This window comes from Miscanthus floridulus, chromosome 3 (assembly GCF_019320115.1).
Source record: "Miscanthus floridulus cultivar M001 chromosome 3, ASM1932011v1, whole genome shotgun sequence".
Lineage (NCBI taxonomy): Eukaryota > Viridiplantae > Streptophyta > Magnoliopsida > Poales > Poaceae > Miscanthus > Miscanthus floridulus.
Genome location: NC_089582.1, coordinates 37,845,081 through 37,867,713, shown reverse-complemented (window position 1 = coordinate 37,867,713; position 22,633 = coordinate 37,845,081). Strand labels below are relative to the sequence as shown.

Here is a 22,633-nt window from a genome sequence, read left to right as displayed (position 1 = left end):
GAACCTCAGGAGAAAAATTGGTTGTCTCTTGCCCTTTGGTATTCTCCCGGTGATTGAATTGGTATTTATCTTGTGATTGGTTCACTCCTCTGTGCGGCGGTATAATCACATTGCTCACTCATTTACTTTCCCGCAAACTAGTTGAAGCAAGCTCTTTAGTGTAGCTAGAATTGAGAGCTTGCATTGTAGCTTAAGTTCCTCTGGTGGAGCTCTTTAGTATAGCAAGTTTAAGAGCTCTTAGTGAGTAGCGACATAGCCGATTGTGTGCCTAATGATCATAGTAACTAGAATTGTTGGATAGGTGGCTTGCAATCCTTGTAGAGCTAGAGCAAGTTTTCATTTCGCTATTTGTCATACTAATCAAATTGCTCTAGTTGGTTTGTAGATTTTTAAATAGGCTATTTATCCCCGTCTAGCCATATTAGGACCTTTCAAACAGCCACCGTTGGAGTGGAGATCGCTGGAGTTTTTGCCGCTTGGTGGTGGTGTTAGTTGGTGAAGACCTACATGCTTTTCATGAGAGCTCTCTGTTTCCCCTTTTCTTCTTGTTTTGATGTATTTGTGGTTGTGCCACCTTTGCCCTTATGCTTGGATGTGTTGTTGTTTTTTCATACTTGTGGACGTGCCACAACCTCACCTCTGTGCTGGGACTGTTGTATGGGTTTTAGTCCGGTGTTTCAAAATTAACCGAGCGAAAGGGTTTTGCTCGTTGAAAGCTCTAGTTTGGTTTTGGTGAATTGATGAAACCTTAGGTGCTAACCCTTTGCCCTAAGTGATCATGAGATAGGGTAGCACATTCGAAGTGGTGGAGCAAGATGGAGATGATCAAGATGGTGGTGTGACCATGGTGATCAAGTGCTCGGGCTTGGAAAAGAAGAAAGAGAAAAACAAAAAGCTCAAGGCAAAGGTATAAGTGATAGGAGCATTTTGTTTTGGTGGTCAAGACACCTAGTGGGTGTGATCATATTTAGGATTGATAGCCATACTATTAAGGGGGTGAAACTCGTCGTGAAATGTGATTGTTAAAGTGCCACTAGATGCTCTAATTCATTGCATATGCATTAGGATCTAGTGGAGATCTAACACCCATGAAAATGTTTGTGAAAATATGCTAACACACGTGCACAAGGTGATACACTTGGTGGTTGGCACATTTGAGCAAGGATGGCGAAGTTGGTGAAGTGGTGGAGTTGTCCTGAGGTGACTGGACGCTGCGGTGGCAGCGATCGGACTCGGTAGGTGCATCCGGTCAGTACTAGCAGAGGCAACGGCACTACGGTGTTGCACCGGATGCAGAAGGTAAAAGGTGACCGAATGCATAGGGGATGCATCTGATGAAGGATGACATACGCTGACGTAGGCTTGTGCGCGAGGCTAGAGAGGACTGGACTCGGGTTTGCATCCGGTCATGCGTGACCTGACGCATCTGGTCGTGGTTTTTCCTCTCTGGATGCTTACTAGAGTCGACCGAACTCCACATTGCTAGAGCGTTTGGTCAGAAGAGCAGTGCGTTAGGGCGTGGCATGCAAGCAGCATGGGAAAGCATGAGCGAACGCAGGAGCATGGCGTCCGGTCAAGAGTTGGCATGTCCGGTCTCAACTTGACCGTTGGGATCGCGCAGCCACGGTTGAACGTGGAGGCCACGTGGCTTCCATCTAGCGACCGGACGCTAGCCTAGCTGTGTCCGGTCAGTGCGCAGTGGGCTGCCCCTTGAGCCCAATGGCTCTATTTCATGGGGGCTCCTATTTAAGCCACATGGCAGGCTCTTGCTTAGACTCTTGGCCATTTGCATTGACCATACACTCTTGTGAGCCTAGCCAACACTCTCTTACTCACATAGCTTGATTGGATCATCACTTTGGTGAGATTGAGAGCATCTACGTGCATTGCTTGAGTGATTGCATCTAGAGGCACTTGGTGATTGTATTTCACTGAGGATTTCGCTTGTTACTCTTGATGGTTGCCGCCACCTAGACAGCTTGGAGCAGCGAGGATCGTTGAGCAGAGGAAGGTGATTGTCTCTGGCTCCGATCGCGGTGATTGTGAGGGGTTCTTGACCTTTCTTTGGCGGAGAGCTAAAAGGTACTCTAGTGGATTGTTTGTGGCTTGTGTGATCCTCATCTTATGTTGGTTGTGCGGCACCCTATTGAGGGTTTGGCGTGTGATGCCAATTAGTGTGTGAACCTCCTAGTGAGTGTATCGCCACAACAGGGACTAGCTTGTTAGCAAGCAAGTGAACCTTGGTGAAAAAGCATTGTGTCATCTCTTGTCACCGGGTATTCTTTGTGATTGATTGGCTTCATCTTGTGATTGGCTCATTCCTTGACACGGTGGTATAACACTCTATCTCTCTCATGTATTTACTTTCGTAGTGTAGCTAAGCCCTTTAGTGTAGCTAGTTTTGAGGGCTAGCAAGTGTCGATCTAGTGTGGTTAGTGAGGCTCTTTAGTTAGTCTTTGGGAGCTCACTAACTTAGTGTAGTGACATAGCCTTTTGTGCTTAGAGACTATAGCAAATAGAATTATGGTAGGTGGCTTGTATTTTTAGTAGGCTAGCACAATATTCGCTTCGCCTCATATTTGTCTAACCGCTTTGTCTAGTGTTGTTGTAGAAATTTTTACTGGCTATTCACCCTCCTCTAGCCATTAGGACCTTTCAAGTGGTATCGGAGCCATGGTCACCATGATTTGAGTCTTAATAACCTATGGTGTTAAAATAGCTCAAATCAACAACACCAAGAAGCCACCTCAATTTGATGGCACAAATTATCCATATTAGAAGTCAAAGATGACCACACACATCAAGTCAATCAATAGAAGAGTATGGAAGGTGGTGGAGATCAAAATTGAGATAGCCAATCTAGAGGCTCCCACTGCCGCCGAAGAAGTGTTGCTCCAAAACAATGACATTGCTCTTAGTGCTATTCATGATGCTATTGATGAGAGAACATTTGAGCAAATCAAGAACATTGAGATGGCTCATGAGGCTTGAAAGAAGTTGGAAGAATCATTTGAGGGCACCAAGGCAATAAAGGGTGCAAAAGCATACATTCTCAAGGAGAAGTTTGCTAACTTCAAGATGAAAGAAGATGAGAGTGTGCCGAACATGTTCCATAGGATGGAGGTGCTTGTCAATGATCTCAAAGCACTTGGTGAGAAGGTGGAGGACAAGGATGTCTCTCATAAGTTCTTGAGATGCTTACCCACAAGATTTAGCATATTGATCACTGTTGATGATAGTTAACAACCAATATAAACCATCAATTCAACATGCATAAGGGCATAAATAATCACCAATGAAGGTTTAGGGGTTTAAACTAATAAATTTCACAAGTTTTGGTGAATCTGTGTTTCCAGCAGGATTTAATCAGAAAAACCGCCAAGGTGGACCTAATCGTCAAAGAAAAATGCGGAGTTTTACCACGGTACCTACGTGGGAAGACTCTAGAAGGGTCTAGAAGCCATGTCAACAAAGCAAAGAGCAAGGGTATGACATGTGGGGCCGCTCGGCCCCCCCATGAGCCCACCTATCAGCCAACTTCGTATGTCGGTCTCCCACCACCTTCAAGGATGCATCTAGGCCGTTGCTTAAGTCGGTTTGATCTAAGGGCTCATGTTGGACCTCAGGTCTATATAGTCCAGCCCCTGGCTCTCCCTCTAGGCATAACCCTAGTCATCAAGTCATTTGAGAAGATAGAAACCCTAATCTCCTCAGAGCTCCTCCTCCATATTCTAGAGCATAGCTAGTTAGGATAGATTTAGAGAGAGGCAAGCAGGACTTCGCTTGGATTCCCGATCTTGTCAAGAGTGTGGTTTGGTATAAACTTTGTACCCCTCTCTCTCTTGTTTCTCCATTATTTTTATATGCTAGTTACAATTGTTATGACAATATCAGTATTCATCGTATTCATGTTCTTCATTATGATGTTCATCGTCTATTTTGATTATATGCTTAGTATAGCTAGTTTATCATTATATTTATGCATAAGTTTGTATAGCGCTCACTCTAGGGTACCATGGGTGGGTGGTCGACATTGTGTAAGCGTAGTGCTTATACATTGTTTACCTACAGATACACCCTATATTCGAGTTCATGTGGTAGATCGCAGATGTGACACTCCTATTGAGTCCTTTGTAGTCCACTCCCCGAATATAGGCGCACGTAGGGTCCAATTATGAAGGTAGTGCAAGCTCTGCCCTTGATCTGCCTTAGTAATATCCCTCATGTGTAGATATGACAATGATCTTAGCGATAATTACTAGGTGTAATTGCACTAATCAAATGTTTGCTTTGACCTATAATTAAGAATGACTTAGGAATTATTCCTCTAATATTCTACGTGACCATGCTAATGCCATAGAAAGGAGTGCTCTGAGTGATTTATCATTATCATTACTTATTATATATATCTCTTATCCTATGACTTATCCCTGTTATGAGTAGAGTATTTGTTATGGTTTACTTCTCCTTCAATAGTATAAGTTATCAATACACATCAATGCTAGACCTTCCCTATGGTAAAAATATAAATAATGATACCTGGAATACTCTTGGGTAAAATGCTACAATGGTATATTATCTGTGCGCTTGCGGATACTTTTCATTCATAGATTTATATATATTCTCTCTAGTGTAACACCCCTGGTATTACGAGCTTGTTTAGCCCCAAGATTTAGACCTAAGAGGAATTACCGAAACGAGTTTCTCAGATTTTTGGTTTAAAACACACCTGAAACGATACACAAATCTTATGTGGCTCACTTTTGCTGAGAGAGAGAGAGAGAGGGCGAGTCAAATAGATATAGTGAGATAATTTGCTTAAATGCATATAGGTGTTAATGAAAAATCCTGACAAGAAGAGTAGAATAAGTAGTTTAAAACATTGGCACGAAAACAAATTTTATAAACAAAAATAAAATGATACTTGAGCATAGTGCTTAAGTAAAGTTGATGAGCAAGTTATGTAGATAAAAATGCAACTTGGATTTTTGGAGGATAAATATTGTAACTAATGTTTTTGGGAGCTCAAGCATCGAATCCAGAATTTAAAACTAGAGTTTTTGTTGAGTCGATGGAACTTGAACTTATGTTTCAAATTCCATTTTTGGTGATTTATATTGAGCAAAGTAGTTAAAAGGTGCTTGAATGTTTGTCTACTATGGGTTAGTATGGCGTATGGACTAGGGTATGAAATGCTTAGGGGTTGAAATTAATTAGGTTTAGACATATTAAAAAAATGATGACAAAAGTGCTAAAGGTTGTAGTGCTAACTAAGCCCTTGCTCTTTCTAAGTCGGAAAAAGATTGCTGACAATGCCATTTTGGCATCCAAATTCTGACAAAAATGATTATGCACTAAAATCATGTTCTTGTATCATTGGTTGCTTCTAACTTAGCACTTGGGTGAGCTGTAGGTCATAGTTGAGTTGGATGTCAACTTGAACCCTTAAAATTTTCCCAAAACCCCTTAGAACGCGCAGCGAACCACATTTCGATGCTCTGTTTGTGAACTGGCATTCAGCGGGACGAGCTCATATTGGTATGCTTATATCTCACTCTCGGGTTGCCCTCTCGACTTGTTGATCACATCATTGGGGGTTGGTATTACGGGCTTAAGGATAGGGGAGTTGGTCGAACTTCGATTGGGATCGTTAACAATTTTTGCTCCGCGTTAAAAACTGTGCGCGCTACGTTTCTTTTTTGGCTCCTGTGGGCGCAGTCACCATGCACGCGTGCATGGCGGGTGTCGAGCACGCCGTGGCTAGCTACGACCGTGGGCCAGCGCGTGCTCGGTCAGGGCCGCACGGCTTAGGTCTTGCGATGGTCGGCAGCCTAGGAGCGATCGCTGCTGAGGGTGGTGCGTGCGCGCTGCTGGCCATCAGTCCATGCCGTGGGTGCGGCTATAGCGCGTGGGCAACATGGTGCTCACCCTGCCCCTCATTCTACATATCACGCCAGTCCATGTATTGGAGCCCTACCACCGTGTCGAATCGGTGGCTCGACTGCAAAAGCGATGGGACGCTTCCCTGCCCTGCCTTACCCCGCTAGCCACCATGGAGAGCTCGCCTCGGGTCCGGTCACTCTGAGTTAAGCATGTCGCACCAAGCCTCATGTTCGCCAGTCGTGTGCACGTGCCCATGTCACAGCAGGTGACCAGAGTTGGCCCATCTTAAGCCATCCGCCCGCGTGCGTGTGCTTCTCCATGGCATGGCACGACCAGAGCTCGCCTAGCCGTCCTCCAATCTGCTTAGCTCCGGTCCTCCATAACCTGATTCTTTGCGCTAGTAGGTGGCTCTAGAAGCCCACTAAGCGCTCCATCTTTCTCACCCCTGGCCCAGAGCTATCGACGGTCAATTGGAGCAATAGTAGTTCGATTGCTTGAGACCACAAACTCTCCTTGACCCCTTCCACTTGGTGCTCATGTTGTTTTGTCTAGGAAGTCCACCATCGATGTGGTGACGTGCTGGTGCCACGCTCGGCACCCCACCGTGAGGTGTGGGCACACATGGCTAGGTCACCTTGTCGCTCCTCCGTCTCAACCGCCACCGCAGCATGAACTCTGGTGAACTACTGGTGCTCATCTGTTACCTCCACCACCTCAATAGCCCATTAGGCCATCGAAATGATCACACTGTGGCATGCCTCCGCCCATCACCGGGGCTAGCCCTCGGTAGTGCGCCGTTAAGCTCCCAACCGCCACCTAGGAGTGCGCACTTAGCTGTAGGCAGAGGTCGGCTCTTTACCCCCGTCGCAGCGAGCTTTGAGTGCTCAGCGCAGCCGCCCATGTCGCCGATCACCAAGCCGGTGAACGTGGGGAAGAGCAGGGATGTTCCCGTGGTGAAGGCAGAAACATCCGGGGTCCTTAGTGCAAAGCTCGTCTCTAGCGTAATAATGCTCAGTGACGCCGCGTGATAATATGTGGGGCTGAGGGTTTTTCTACAAAAGTGCGGGTGCGCGCGCGGGCTTGTTGGGATGGCCTGCTACACGCGCGGCCGCTCCCGTGCGCGGCCGCTTAGGCTACTGGGCCGAATCGTTAGCCACCGGCCCTTTTCTTTTTTCTAAAGCATTTTCTTATTTAGTTTCTAAGGTAAATTTATAAATTCAATATAGATTTGTGTAGATGTCTAAAAATTATGAAACTAATTTTGTTAAGTTCCTAAAATCATGATCTATCTGCTAGTATATTTTGTTCACCTAGCTTCGTAGAATTTTCAAGAGTGATCTAATTAATTTGAAACACTAAATATTATTAAAACACAAACTTGTAGGAATTATTGTGGTAAATTAGGGATAGTTTTGACCCTGAAAGTTTTACAGTAAATTTGTTGTATCATTAGGTGCTCCCTGTAATTTTTGGAGCCTCAGATTAATTGGTTTGCTAGGATAGTTAAACAGCCCTAGTTTCAATATATATTAAATCAATAAAAGGAATAAAGCAAAACCTTGGGTTTGTTGGGAAAGAACGTTTTAATCGATAACGTAGACACATAGCCTAGTACGTTAGTCGTAGAGTTAGCTCATTAGCTTTCGAGGCGTAATCGTATTTTAGAGTTACGGTTGTTGATTATTTACGTCTCTGCGTTGCATTTGTGAATATCATGATAGGAACTACGACGGATCGTGGAGTCGACCGGAGTAGCGGAGAAGATGGTGTCTTGGAGATCGTGTCGCCATGAGGGAATGCTAACTTGTGATTATATCTTACCCAGGCAAGCCCCGGTGCATAACCCCTATTATTCTGCACTTTATTTTTTGATTGTGCATTATGTTTTAAGGAATTGAATGAAACCCACTTGCATATATATATATCCTTATCCTTATCATATGAGTTTTACTAGTATGCTAGGAACGTGTAGCCTGCTATGCTATTGGATCCCGATAGAAGTCGAGTGATTTCCTATCACTCGCAAGAGATAGGAAAAGGTATTATTATTACTATTATCATGTTACTATTATAAGGAATATATCTAGATAATAATTGGAGACCAGGTGGAACCATACTTTGGATTTGGATTTGGACTTGGTTCGGCAACTGAGCAAGTCTCAGATTGCGCTCGTTCCGCCTATGTCGGTTAAGGACAGATCGTTGCCGTGGATGATAGTCAGTCACAGACTTTTATCCTGAGCACATACTTGCTTATGGGAGCGGGAAGACTTATTACTCTCTTGTCATGGGTTCTAGCTCTTTCCAGACCGACTTTAGGTGTGGGATTTTAGGTGGAGGTCTAAGCACCATACGAAGACCAGGTCTCCGGTGTGGGGGGCTTGGAGTCCAAGTTTGGATGGAGACCTAGACCCCTTGACAGGAGAGGAACAAGTTGGCTCCGTTTATGCCTGGGGTACAAGCGGGGTGTGTGTTTCGGGGTATCCAGCTGGGATACATTGATTCACGAATCGCCGTTCCTATGAGGCGGTATGACTTGGCTATGGTCTAGTACCATAGTAAGAACTGGAACTTGGAAGATGATAAAAATGGTTTGATTATTTATCCAACTGCTTGAAAGTAGCATAGGTGCCTACCTAGAATGGTTAGTTAACAAACTAATGATGACTGCTAATAAGAATTTAATATAAGGATGCATGTTTAGTAATGCTCCTGCAGATGCAATAACCCACAAGCCAGATAGCCTTGCATATCCTTGGAGTCTTTTATTTCCTCCTGACGGGTAAGTCTTGCGGAGTACAATTGAGTACCCAGGGTTTTATTTCCCCTGTTGTAGGTGATAGCTGGATGCTAGAGCTAACACTTGTGTGCGGAAACCTCCTGGTGGGCACAGCGAGGATTTCCTTTACGTTGCGGACATAGAGTTTATTTAAAGTTTCCACAAAAATGTTTACAACGGAAGAACTTATAACCTATTATTAGGTATATAATAGCTCATCATGTTAATGTTTAACTTGTCATTAAATGATTTTTATTTCTGCTAAAACTCTGATAACATTGTATAATCCGCTGTTATAATCAATTGGTGTAATACTCTGATGTTGCATTAAAAGAGATGTAAGAAATGGTTAAGAATGTTGTAAGCTTTATCCTCTTATTTATGATCCTGATGGAAAAATGTGGATTTTCGAGTTCTCCCTCGGGGTGTGCTCGATAGAACTGCAAGTTTGGTGTTTTCGCTTGGGTACTTAGTGTCTAAAGGAAGACGAGTACTCTTGTGAGAGCATTAAATTATGCGGTTCTGCCACATCTAGTCACTTACATTAATAAAGAACTACTTAGTGTTATTCTAGTAGTAATACTATGTAGTACCAACACATCTCTCTGGCATCATCACTAGGGATGACAACCTAGTAACGTTAGGAGATATAGGTTTATAATAGGTGACTAAGTAATTTAAACAAGTGACACGTTAATAAACACCAACAATCACTTGCTAGTGAGGACCAGTTTGGACACAATGACACCAAACCAAATCTTGGGAGATATAATGGTCGATGGTGCTTATAGAGATGATGATGAGACAGAAGAAAAGAACAAGGAGAAGAAAGATGAGAAGAAGAAGAGTGTGGCATTCAAGGCTTCATCTTCATCCAAGGGCAAGGCCAAGCAAGAATCATCAAGTGAAGATGAGGGCTCATTCTCCTTTGATGAGCTAGATGATGAGAAGATGGCTCTCTTTGTGAAGAAGTTTGCCAAGTTCATGATGAAGAAGGGCTATCATGCAAGAAGGAAGAAATCATCAAGGAACAAAGAAGAATCAAGAAGGTGCTTCAAGTATGGTAGCAAGGATCATCTTGTTGCTCAATTCCCCTACAATAGCAACAATGATGATGATGACAAGAAGAGCAAGAAGAAGGACAAGAAAGAAAAGAAAGAGAAGAAAGACAAGATGACCTTCAAAAAGAAGAAGGGTGGTTCATATGTGGTCACTTGGGATAGTGATGCTTCCTTAAGTGATGATGACAAGACCACCAAGAAGAAGGATCTTGCAAGCATTGTTATCCATGAGAAGCCTTCTCTCTTCGACACTCCATTGACATGCTTCATGGCTAAGGCCACTAAGGTACAATCTAATGATGAGAGTGAAGAAGAACATGATAAAAATGAAAGTGAAAGTGACGATGATGAACCAACTAAAGATGAACTATTTGACATGTTAGAAGATGCTAAAGAACATTTTGACATTAAGAGAAGGGAATGCAAAGCCTTGACTAAGGAACTAAAAGCCCTTAGGAAAGCCTTTGATGAGCTCAGAGTCTAAAGGAAGACCATGAGGAGCTTGGCAAGGCTCACAAGAAGCTTGAAAAAGCTCATTCCTCTCTACTTAATGAGCAAAATGAGAAGAAGTATGTTGTGACATGTGAAGTAGGCTTAACATGTGATATAATTGAATAATCATTCTATAAGCCTATCATTGTTAGTTCAACTAACCCTTCTTGTAGCACTTCCACTTCTACCTCATCTAGTAGTGATGGTTTCACTTGTGATGCCTCACTAATGGTTGAGAACGAGACACTCAAGAAGGAGGCAAAAGAGCTCAATCACACCTTGGCTAAGGCCTATGATGGTGAGGACCGCTTGCTTATGTGCTTGGGTAGTCAAAGAGCTTCTCTCTATAAAGAGGGATTGGGCTATGCCCCCAAGAAAGGCAAGGCCGCCTTTGCTCATCACAAAACTAGTTTTGTGAGGAACAATGGCCGATATTGCAAAAGTTGCAAGCAAGTTGGTCACATAGAGTAACAATGCATGAACAAAAAATCACAAGCTAATGTATCCTCAATTAAGCTTGACACTTTCTATGTTCTTAATAAGGGTACTAATGGAGTTCATGCTAAGTTCATTGGTGCATCATGGATGGGCTCAAAGAAGAAAGCCATATGGGTGCCAAATAGCTTGGTTACTAACCTTCAAGGACCCAAGCAAGTTTGGGTACCTAAAATGAATTGATCTTCTTTTATAGGTAAATTACAAAGCTAGAGGAAGGCAATGGGTTCTTGATAGTGGGTGCACTCAACACATGACTGGTGATGCTAGAATGTTCAACTCAATCAGCTCAAGTGGCAATGATAGTTATGATAGTATCACATTTGGTGACAATGGCAAAGGCAAGGTCAAGGGGCTTGGTAAGATTGCAATATCCAATGACTTGAGCATATCCAATGTGTTGCTAGTTGAGAGCTTGAACTTCAATTTGATATCCGTGGCTCAATTGTGTGATCTTGGATTCAAGTGCATATTTGGAGTAGATGATGTACAAATCATAAGTGTAGATGGCTCTAATTTGATCTTCAAAGGCTTTAGATATGAGAATCTATACTTGGTTGATTTCAATGCTAGTGAAACTCAATTGTCAATATGCTTGTTCACCAAATCTAGCATGGGTCGGTTATGGCATAGAAGGCTTGGTCATGTTGGAATAAAATAATTGAATAGATTGATTAAGCATGATCTAGTTAGAGGCTTAAAGGATGTGGTATTTGAGAAGGACAAACTTTGTAGTGCTTGTCAAGCCAGAAAACAAGTTGGGAACACCCATCCTAAGAAGAGTATGATGAGTACTAGCAAAGCATTTCAGTTATTGCACATGGACTTATTTGGGCCAACAACATACACTAGTATTGGTGGAAGCAAGTATGGCTTTGTGATAGTGGATGACTTTACTAGATACACATGGGTATTCTTTCTAATGGACAAGAGTGATGTATTTGAAATATTCAAATCATTTGTCAAGCGCATTCACAATGAGTTTGAAACAACCATCAAGAGAGTGAGAAGTGATAATGGTAGTGAGTTCAAGAACACTAGAATTGATGTGTTATGTGATGACTTTGGAATTAGACATTAATTCTCGGCTAAGTACACTCCACAATCAAATAGCCTTGTTGAGAGGAAGAATAGAACACTTATTGATATGGCAAGGTCTATGCTTAGTGAGTACAATGTGAGTCAATCTTTTTGGGCTGAAGCAATCAACACCGCATGCTACTACATCAACCAATTGTATTGTCACTCATTGAAAGAGAAGACACCTTATGAGCTCTTGAAGGGTACAAAGCCCAACATTGCATATTTTTTGGTCTTTGGTTGCAAATGCTACATATTGAAGAAAGGCACTAGATTGTGCAAGTTTAACAAGAAATGTGATGAAGGATTTCTAGTTGGCTACTCCACTACAAGCAAAGCATATAGAGTTTGGAACTTAGATAGTGGTACTCTTGAGGAAGTTCATGATGTTGAATTTAATGAAACCAAGGGTTCCCAAGATAAGAATGAAAATCTTGATGATGTTAGGGGCATTCAACTTTCAAATGCCATGAAGAACGTGGATGAATGATGATGAAGATGACAATGTGCAAGTGCTCTCTAATTCAAATGAAGAAGTCGATACAAATCAAGCTAGTTCATCATCTCAAGCGCAAAATCAACAAGTGGCTAGTGCATCATCTCAACCAAGTGCAAGCAATCAAGCTCAAGTGCTCCAACCAATCAATGTTGCAAGAGATCATCCATTGGACTCTATAATTAAAGACATTTCTAGAGGTGTACAAACAAGATCAAAATTGACATCATTTTGTGAGCATCTCTCATTTGTATCATTTATTGAACCAAAGAAGGTAGAAGAGGCTTTGAGGGATGTTGATTGGGTCAATGCCATGCATGAAGGATTGAACAACTTCACAAGAAATCAAGTATGGAAATTAGTTGAGAAGCCAAAGGGACACAATGTGATTGGAACCAAATGGGTCTTTCGCAACAAGCAAGATCAAGATGGGATAGTTGTAAGGAACAAAGCAAGATTAGTCGCTCAAGGTTACACTCAAGTAGAGGGTTTAGACTTTGGATAAACATATGCCTCGGTTGCAAGATTGAAAGCAATTAGGATCTTGTTAGCCTATGCTTTTGCCCACAACATCAAGCTCTATCAAATGGATGTCAAGAGTGCATTTCTCAATGGCTACATCAATGAAGAAGTATATGTCGAGCAACCTCCCAGTTTTGAAGATGACAAGAAGCCCAACCATGTGTACAAGTAGAAGAAGGCATTATATGGCTTGAAGCAAGCACCTAGAGCATGGTATGAGAGATTGAGAGATTTCTTGCTCTCTAAAGGATTCATTATGGGCAAGGTTGACACCACTCTTTTCACTAAGAAGATTGGCAAGGACTTATTTGTGTTGCAAATATATGTGGATGATATTATCTTTGGATCAACCAATCAAGACTATTGTGAAGAGTTTAGGAAGATGATGGCTAATGAGTTTGAGATGTCCATGATTGGAGAGTTGAGTTACTTCCTTGGTCTTCAAATCAAGCAATTGAAGAATGGTACATTTGTGAGTCAAGGCAAGTACATCAAAGACATGCTCAAGAAGTTTGGCATGAATGAAGCAAAGCCAATTAGTACACCAATGGGAACAAATGGAAATTTGGATTGTGATGCAAGTGGCAACATGGTGGATCAAAAGTTGTATCGCTCTATGATTAGAAGCCTACTCCATATGACCGCATCTAGGACAGATGTCATGTTTAGTGTATGCATGTGTGCAAGATTTCAAGCCTCACCAAGAGAAAGTCATTTGACGGCTACAAAGAGAATATTAAGGTATTTGAAGCATACATAAAATATTGGTTTGTGGTATCCCAAAGGTGCAAAGTTTGAGCTAGTTGGTTATTTCAACTCGGATTATGCGGGATGCAAAGTTGAGAGAAGAAGCACGTCGGGCACATGTCAACTACTTAGAAGATCACTTGCCTCTTGGTCATCAAAGAAGCAAAATAGTGTTGCACTTTCAACCGCCGAAGCTGAATACATAGCCGTCGGTAGTTGTTGTGCAAAATTCTTTAGATGAAGGCCACTTTGAATGACTTTGGAATCAAGTTCAAGAATGTGCCATTGCTATGTGACATTGAGAGTGCTATCAAGCTCACCAACAACCCGGTTCAATATGAAAGAACAAAGCACATTGATGTCCGCCACCACTTCATTAGAGATCATCAACAAAAAGGAGACATTTATATTGAGAGTGTGGGCACCGAAGATCAACTTGCCGACATATTCACCAAGCCACTTGATGAGAAAAGATTTTGCAAGCTAAGGAATGAGTTGAACATATTGGATTTCTTAAATATGTGTTGATGCACCTCCACTTATATGACATGCTTCTCCTTCGAGCAATCCAAGGTAAAAGGTGATTGGCATGCATCCATCCTTTGCTAAGGACATGTTTTAGTGCATCTAGTCATTCCTCATGTTTTATAGGCTAATTCATGAAAATCAAATGAATTTGATGCTTATATGGTACCACTATTGCTTCTATGCTTGACTTGATCTAGTGGTAGCATATGACATGTTTGTGGGCTTGTAAATCTAGGTTTGATCTAGAAAATGAGCTATAAGTGTCTAACTCAACATGGTACAAGATAATCCTTATTTGGAGGTGTGAAGAAGCTTGTCCTTGATCAAATCGAGTTAAATATCTTTGGCAAGTGTTCTAGATTGAACCAATTTTTGGGAAAATGATCCTCACCCCATTGATTGACATTGATAATCTTAACCTATCTAAAATTGAACCTTTGTGGTCATTGATGAATGATGATAAAGGGGGAGAGAAACAAAGATAGAAGTGATAGGGGGAGAAAATAGACATAGGGGAGAGAAATGATAAAGGAAGGGGATCAATTAAAATTTGAGCACACAAGTAAGGGGAGCAAGCTCATGGACTTGCATGATGCATTTGAATGTGTATTCTCATGTGTATGCTTGCATTTGTCAAGCTTAAATTCAAGATACATGCTTGTGTGGTGTATGCTAGTTGTAGGTTTGAATGATGAAATGAAAAACTAGCATGCATAAGTTTGGTAACTAGACTTGGTCTTCTCTTGTGAAAACTTCTAATGTTGATCTCACGGGGTATTCTAGTTTTTGTGCATGTCTAGTTACTAATTATGCTAAGGATGGTATATTTGGTGCACTCCGAATGGTATCACGCTTCAAAGGTCCATCTCTTATGCCTTAGCATCATTTGGTAGTCATTGCATCCAATGTTTCCTATCTATGCATATGTGCAAGCTTTCTATCCAAACTCTTAGCACATATGTAGAGGGAGCAATGCTACCAATTCGGGTTCATGAAACTTGTCCAAATCCTTTATAGATGGTAAAAATGCTTAGGCAAGCAACATGAATTCAAAATGATTTTATTTTATATCTTTGAGAAAAGGGTTGTCATCAATTACCAAAAATGGGAAGATTGAAAGCTCTAGTTTGGTTTTGGTGAATTGATGAAATCCTAGGTGCTAACCCTTTGTTCTAAGTGATCATGAGATAGGGGTAGCACATTCCAAGTGGTAGAGCAAGATGGAGATGATCAAGATTGTGGTGTGACCATGGTGATCAAATGCTCGGGCTTGAAAAAGAAGAAAGAGAAACAAAAAACTCAAGGCAAAGGTATAAGTGATAGGAGCATTTTGCTTTGGTGGTCAAGACACCTAGTGGGTGTGATCACATTTAGGATTGACAGCCATATTATTAAGAGGGGTAAAACTCGTCGTGAAATGCAGTTGTTAAAGTGCCACTAGATGCTCTAACTCATTGCATATACATTAGGATCTAGTGGAGAGCTAACACCCTTGAAAATATTTGTGAAAATATGCTAACACACGTTCACAAGGTGATACACTTGGTGGTTGACACATTTGAGCAAGGGTGGCGAACTTGGTGAAGTGGTGGAGCTGTCCCGAGGTGACCGGACGCTGCGGTGGTAGCGACCGGACTCGGCAGGCGCATCCGGTCAGTACTAGCAGAGGCAGCGGCGCTAGGGTGTTGCACCGGACGTAGAAGGTAAAAGATGACCGGACACGCAGGGGGTGTGTCCGATGAAGGATGACGTACGCTGATGTAGGTTTGTGTGTGAGGCCAGAGAGGACCGGACTCGGGTCCGCGTCCGGTCATTCGTGACCTGATGCATCCGGTCACGGTTTTTCCTCTCTGGATGCTTACTGGAGTCGACCGGACTCCATGTTGCTGGAGCATCCGGTCAGAAGAGCAGCACGTCAGGTCGTGGCGTGCAGGCAGCGCGGGAATGCGCGAGCGGAAGCGGGAGTGCGGCATCCGGTTAGGTGTTGGCGCGTCCCATCTCAACTTGATCGTTGGGATCGCGCGGCCACGATTGAACGCGGAGGCCACATGGCTTCCATCTTATGACCGGACACTGTCTGGGCTGCGTCCGGTCAACCCAATCGGCGCGTCCAGTCAGTGCGCAGTGGGTTGCCCCTTGAGCCCAACGGCTCTATTTCATAGGGGCTCCTATTTAAGCCCTATGGCCGGCTCTTTCTCAGACTCTTGCCATTTGCATTGACCATACACTCTTGTGAGCCTAGCCAACACTCTCTCACTCACATAGCTTGATTGGATCATCACTTTGGTGAGATTGAGAGCATCCAAGTGCATTGCTTGAGTGATTGCATCTAGAGGCACTTGGTGATTGTGTTTTGCTGCGGATTTTGCTTGTTACTCTTGATGGTTGCACTACAAGAAATCCGTCTTTCTATGACAAAATGCCTCATGACGGGGCCTGTTTTTGTCATATAATGTAACATAATATGACAAAAATTTCTCTAGCGTCATAAAATTAGAAGACCTAAAACTATTTATGACGACATCATTTTTTTTGTCACGTAAAGGTACCAAGTTTCGTCACAAAATGGCAGGCGCCAGAAGCCAGTCGACGATTGTGAATTTATGACGATTCATATAGTTTTTATGTGACGATAGTAGTCGTCACTGAATGTTTTATCAAATATGACGACCCCAACGTCATAAAATACCCAGTAGGATATGGACCCTTGACCAATGTCTGTTGGGCTCGGAGCTAGGCCTTGGACCATGTAAAAATGTGGAGGGCGCACGTGTGGAGGGAGACAGGCTGGGCCTAAAATATTAGGGCCAAGAGATATTTTTCTTTTTTTGGGTTTCAAAATCTGGTTTGAAGTTTTCATTTTTTTGGAATTCGAAATTTAAAATTTTAAAACTTTGTCAACTTCACAATCGTTTCGGCTGAAACCCAAAATGATTTCGGCTGAAAAAGTGATGAATATAAAAGTTGTAGAACTTATCAAGATCTAACTTTTTTATTTTGGTGATTTACAAATCCGACAAAGTTATAGTAACGTTGTTCACAATTTCTACATCTCTGTCTTAGTTTATGAAACTTTGAGAGAGATATGTAAAATTTATAAACAATGTTACTATTACTTTGTCGGATGAACAAATGACTAAAATAAGAGTTGTAGATCTTGATGAGTTGTACAACTTTGATGTTGATGACTTTTTCAGCCGACATCATTTCGGGTCTTAAAATATGGCTTCAAGTTGTAATTTTTTAAAATTCAAAATTTGAATTACTCAAACTTTGTCACATTGAAACATAAACAAAATACAATGATAGAGCATGATTTTAGAAAAATTTAGGAAAAAAATGCATCGCATTTGGAGTTAGTATGTGGGAGAAAGACTAGTTACAAATTTTAGCTGCAGATTAAAAAGAAAAATCACTTGTTCTTCATCATGAACAAGTGACGAACAAGAATGATTTCTCTTTTTAATCTCCTTTTAAAACTTGTAACAAGTTTTTCTCCCACATAGTAACTCCAAATGCGATGATTTTTTTTTTTGATTTTTTCTAAAATCATGATCTATGTAGTTATTGTATTCTTGTTGTCATGTGTCAAAGTTTGAAGAATTCAAATTCTGAATTTTATAAAATGACAACTTCAAACCAAATTTTGAAACCCAAAATGATTCCGGCTGAAAAAGTGATGAATATAAAAGTTGTATAACTTATCAAGATCTAACTTTTTTATCTTGGTGATTTACAAATCCGACAAAGTTGTAGTAACGTTGTTCACAATTTCTACATCTCTGTCGTAGTTTATGAAAGTTTGAGAGAGATATGTAAAATTTGTGAACAATATTACTATCACTTTGTCGGATGAACAAATGACCAAAATAAGAGTTTTAGATCTTGATAAGTTGTACAACTTTGATGTTGATGACTTTTTCAGCCGACATCATTTCGGGTCTTAAAATATGGCTTCAAGTTGTAATTTTTTAAAATTCAAAATTTGAATTACTCAAACTTTGTCACATTGAAACATAAACAAAATACAATGATAGAGCATGATTTTAGAAAAAATTAGGAAAAAAAAGCATCGCATTTGGAGTTAGTATGTGGGAGAAAGACTAGTTACAAATTTTAGCTGCAGATTAAAAAGAAAAATCACTTGTTCTTCATCATGAACAAGTGACGAACAAGAATGATTTCTCTTTTTAATCTCCTTTTAAAACTTGTAACAAGTTTTTCTCCCACATAGTAACTCCAAATGCGATGATTTTTTTTTCTGAATTTTTCTAAAATCATGATCTATGTAGTTATTGTATTCTTGTTGTCATGTGTCAAAGTTTGAAGAACTCAAATTCTGAATTTTATAAAATGACAACTTCAAACCAAATTTTGAAACCCAAAATGATTTCGGCTGAAAAAGTGATGAATATAAAAGTTGTAGAACTTATCAAGATCTAACTTTTTTATTTTGGTGATTTACAAATCCGACAAAGTTATAGTAACGTTGTTCACAATTTCTACATCTCTGTCTTAGTTTACGAAACTTTGAGAGAGAGATGTAAAATTCATGAACAATGTTACTATCACTTTGTCGGATGAACAAATGACCAAAATAAGAGTTGTAGATCTTGATGAGTTGTACAACTTTGATGTTGATGACTTTTTCAGCCGACATCATTTCGGGTCTTAAAATATGGCTTCAATTTGTAATTTTTTAAAATTCAAAATTTAAATTACTCAAACTTTGTCACATTGAAACATAAACAAAATACAATGATAGAGCATGATTTTAGAAAAAATTAGGAAAAAAAAGCATCGCATTTGGAGTTAGTATGTGGGAGAAAGACTAGTTACAAATTTTAGCTGCAGATTAAAAAGAAAAATCACTTGTTCTTCATCATTAACAAGTGACGAACAAGAATGATTTCTCTTTTTAATCTCCTTTTAAAACTTGTAACAAGTTTTTCTCCCACATAGTAACTCCAAATGCGATGATTTTTTTTTCTGAATTTTTCTAAAATCATGATCTATGTAGTTATTGTATTCTTGTTGTCATGTGTCAAAGTTTGAAGAACTCAAATTCTGAATTTTGTAAAATGACAACTTCAAACCAAATTTTAAAACCCAAAATGATTTCGGCTGAAAAAGTGATGAATATAAAAGTTGTAGAACTTATCAAGATCTAACTTTTTTTATTTTGGTGATTTACAAATCCGACAAAGTTGTAGTAACGTTGTTCACAATTTCTACATCTCTGTCTTAGTTTATGAAAGTTTGAGAGAGATATGTAAAATTTGTGAACAATGTTACTATCACTTTGTCGGATGAACAAATGACCAAAATAAGAGTTGTAGATCTTGATGAGTTGTACAACTTTGATGTTGATGACTTTTCCGGCTGGAATCATTTATAACCTCAAAAATCTATTTGAATTCTAAATATTTTGAAATTCAAATTTTAAAAAGTTCAAATAAACACGGATGGGAAAATAACCAATATGAAAGTTGTAGATCTTGATGAGTTCTAAAATTTTGTAGTTGACGACTTTTTCATTTGAATTAATTTATATTCTTAAAATAATTATCATAAATTTTACGATAAATTATAAACATAATAAACGCGCTGTATTAACATCAGATTCAGCCCAAACGTAGATTCAGCCCATCCCAAATTGATCTGCATATCATTCCTGGCCGTTGGATCGATCAACGGACGGCTCACATTCATTCCGCTTGAAATAAATAACCTAAACCCTACCAACTGCTCACATTGTTTGGATCTCCCACCCCCGATCTCCCCACTTCACCGCTCGGCCTCCATCCCCATCTGTTTGCCTCCGCTGCTCCAAGGACGGCAGCGGCCCCGCGTCCCCGTCGCCGCTCCCGCAAACGCCGTCGCGGGACAAGGAGAAGCCGCCGCACCAGCACCCGCAGCAGGCCTCCTTCCCCGGCGCCGCGGCCTCTTTGCAGCCCCCGTGCCCCTGGAACCTCCGCACTGCTCGCGTCGAGATCGGACGCTTCGGGGAAGGCGTCCGCGCCGGCGTGTGGAGGGCACCCGCCGCCGCCGGCGGCGGCCCTGCCCACGAAGAGGGCCTTCGCCGCGCTCACCAGGGACGAGATCACCGCGGACTTCACCGCCATCCGCGGCAGCCGCCCGCCGCGGCAGCCCAAGAAGCACCCGCACGCCGTGCAGCGCCAGTCAATGTAACGATTTTTTTTCTACCTCCTCTCTCCCCTCTAGCATGTTCTAGTCTGGTGCGCGGATTTTCGGCCGCCGTTGCTCAATCCTGTCTGGTTTCGCTCGTATTGGTTGATTGCAGATGCTGTACCCGGGGTTGTCTCTCACCGACGTTAATCTGGATTCATACAAGATCGACGAGGTAAGAAACCGTTTTTGTAAACGGTTGTGGGATTTGCTTGGTTCTTGGGCTGATTTTGTTGGTTTTGCTCCCAAATTGCTTTCTTCAGACGTGTCTCGCCCTTGGAGGTAGAGGATTAATGTGGGATTTTGAGTAGAACTGTCGAGGTCGTGCTATTGATGCTTATACATCGGTCTTCTCTGCGTTGCGTCTTTCTTGCAGATAGGCATCTTAGAGTCATAGTGACAGAGCAGAAGCCAGGCCGGGAACAAACAGAAAGGTGAGGAGATTTTTGGTGCATTAGTTATTCATGCGTCCTCTGAATTCTGCTTTTTAACTTCATCCGATAATTTCTTGCATGGATATAGGAGAAAATTTCTTGTGTAGATCCAGGAGAATAGCAACAGGACTCAGGGCACCAAGAATAGCTAGGAAAGAGCAGAGACCAGAACAACTGTAAGAAATACTGTGATTTTAGAGTTCATTTGTTTATCTGATTATGCATTCTTTGGTCTCTTGCATCATACCCACCGGCGCGATCACCGGCGCTCAACATACCCACTAGGCCTTGCTGCAGTTCTTCTCCACAGCTAAAGAGGAAGAGGTCCTGCTGCTGTTCCTCCGTCCCAATGACCAGGCCGGCCAGCCATGCCCTTCTGCTGAACAGATAGGCACATGAGACTTTAAGGTTAGTGTGCCTTTGAATGTGTAGATCGGAATATAAGGAATTTTACTAGGTTATGGTTCTTCTCTTTCTACCTTCTTCAGGTTACAGCAACGGTAGCATGTAAATTGTATGTTCCTGTTATAATATATTCATATCCCTTTAAAATCAATTGGATTGTAAGTGCTTTATCAAGATGCTGAAAAGAACAACTCTTCTGATGCTGATAAAACACCTAGCAACAGGCAGATCTCATGGTTCCCTTCTGCAGATTGGGATAGAGAGAGATGACTAAAATATATAATGTCAAGTTGTTCTACGGATATTGAAACACCATATGGCACTAATCCACCAGGTATTCGCACCTTCTATTCCCTCGCTACTGTGCGAAACCGAGCAGCTGTAAGCCTTGTTTTGGTGATAAAAAGTATGAGTTTATAATTGAGGCGTCCTGTCATGTGGGCAGCACAAGGCCATCCACTAGCACTGTCTTAATATTGTTGATGTAATCAACATCCTATGTAGAACAGGGAATCTTTTTGCACCTTTCATGTTAACATTCCCCGTAATTATGAGACCAAATGTTTTAGAAAAAACTTTACTATTACTTCTTAGTTTCCCGGATTGTATACATGCTCAAAGATATTGTGTAAAAGTTGAACTATGGAATAAAAACATTTGTTGTTTTCATGTGTGTCTCCAAGATAAATCCGTTGCGTTAGCACGGGCATTATACTAGTTCATATAATGCTCATGTATCACTGCATAGGTTTTTATTTCCTGCCCCTAACCAGTATGATGGTCTGCTATTTTTTTAAAGGGAGTTGTTTTGCTATTTGTGCCAGACAGATCCATTGTGCCAATGTGAAGCTTAGTTGATCTATTAATTAAATCTACTATGTCCTCTTCAAGGTATTGATATCTCCAATTAAGTTACATTCTTTGTAATTTTTTCAAGAATCCAACACCAAGCATGCATACTTGCTGATTTGTTATTTTGTTTTGTGTTGTTTTGTTCAATTGAAAGTTGCAGCAAGGAGAGAAGTGAGGGACATGTGAGCTATAAATGCTTGCAAGGTGCAAATTCTTCAACTTTGTAGTAAAGGACATGGGGGCTAATGTATTGCTGGAACTACAAACTCTGTCTTATCATAAGCTATATGAAGTTATTTGCATATGCAAAAGACAAACTTGTGTGATGGTTGAACCTATTTGCGCTATGTAATATATCATATGATTTGGGTTCTAAGTGAATGATGGCGTGACTTTTATGTCTATGTTATATGACCTGTGCTAAGATTCATCACTGAATGAATATATAATGCGCGACGCTTCTTAACCATGGTTAACTACACTATAGATGACGGCTTCTTATCGTCATAATAGTGAGCATTAACCAGGATACGTAGTCGGCATTTGTGACGGTTAATATATTGAGTGACGGGTTGACTAAATAATATGTGACAAATACTATCGTCATAAAAGGTAACAATATGTGATGACCAAATGGTACCGTCACAAAAGGTCATCACATTTTGTGACG

The 22,633-nt window shown here is 41.2% G+C and overlaps 1 protein-coding gene across 1 annotated transcript; it reads left to right on the top strand.

The window, feature by feature from the left end:
* The first annotated feature begins 9,433 nt into the window (after window positions 1-9,433).
* On the top strand, window positions 9,434-21,331 carry LOC136543554 (uncharacterized). Its single transcript, XM_066535967.1, has 7 exons — window positions 9,434-9,711; window positions 9,901-10,101; window positions 19,893-20,271; window positions 20,388-20,447; window positions 20,536-20,554; window positions 20,649-20,706; window positions 20,795-21,331. Exons 1-7 carry the CDS (start codon window positions 9,434-9,436, stop codon window positions 20,811-20,813), a joined length of 1,014 nt encoding a protein of 337 aa, XP_066392064.1. The 3' UTR covers window positions 20,814-21,331.
* Window positions 21,332-22,633: the final 1,302 nt, after the last annotated feature.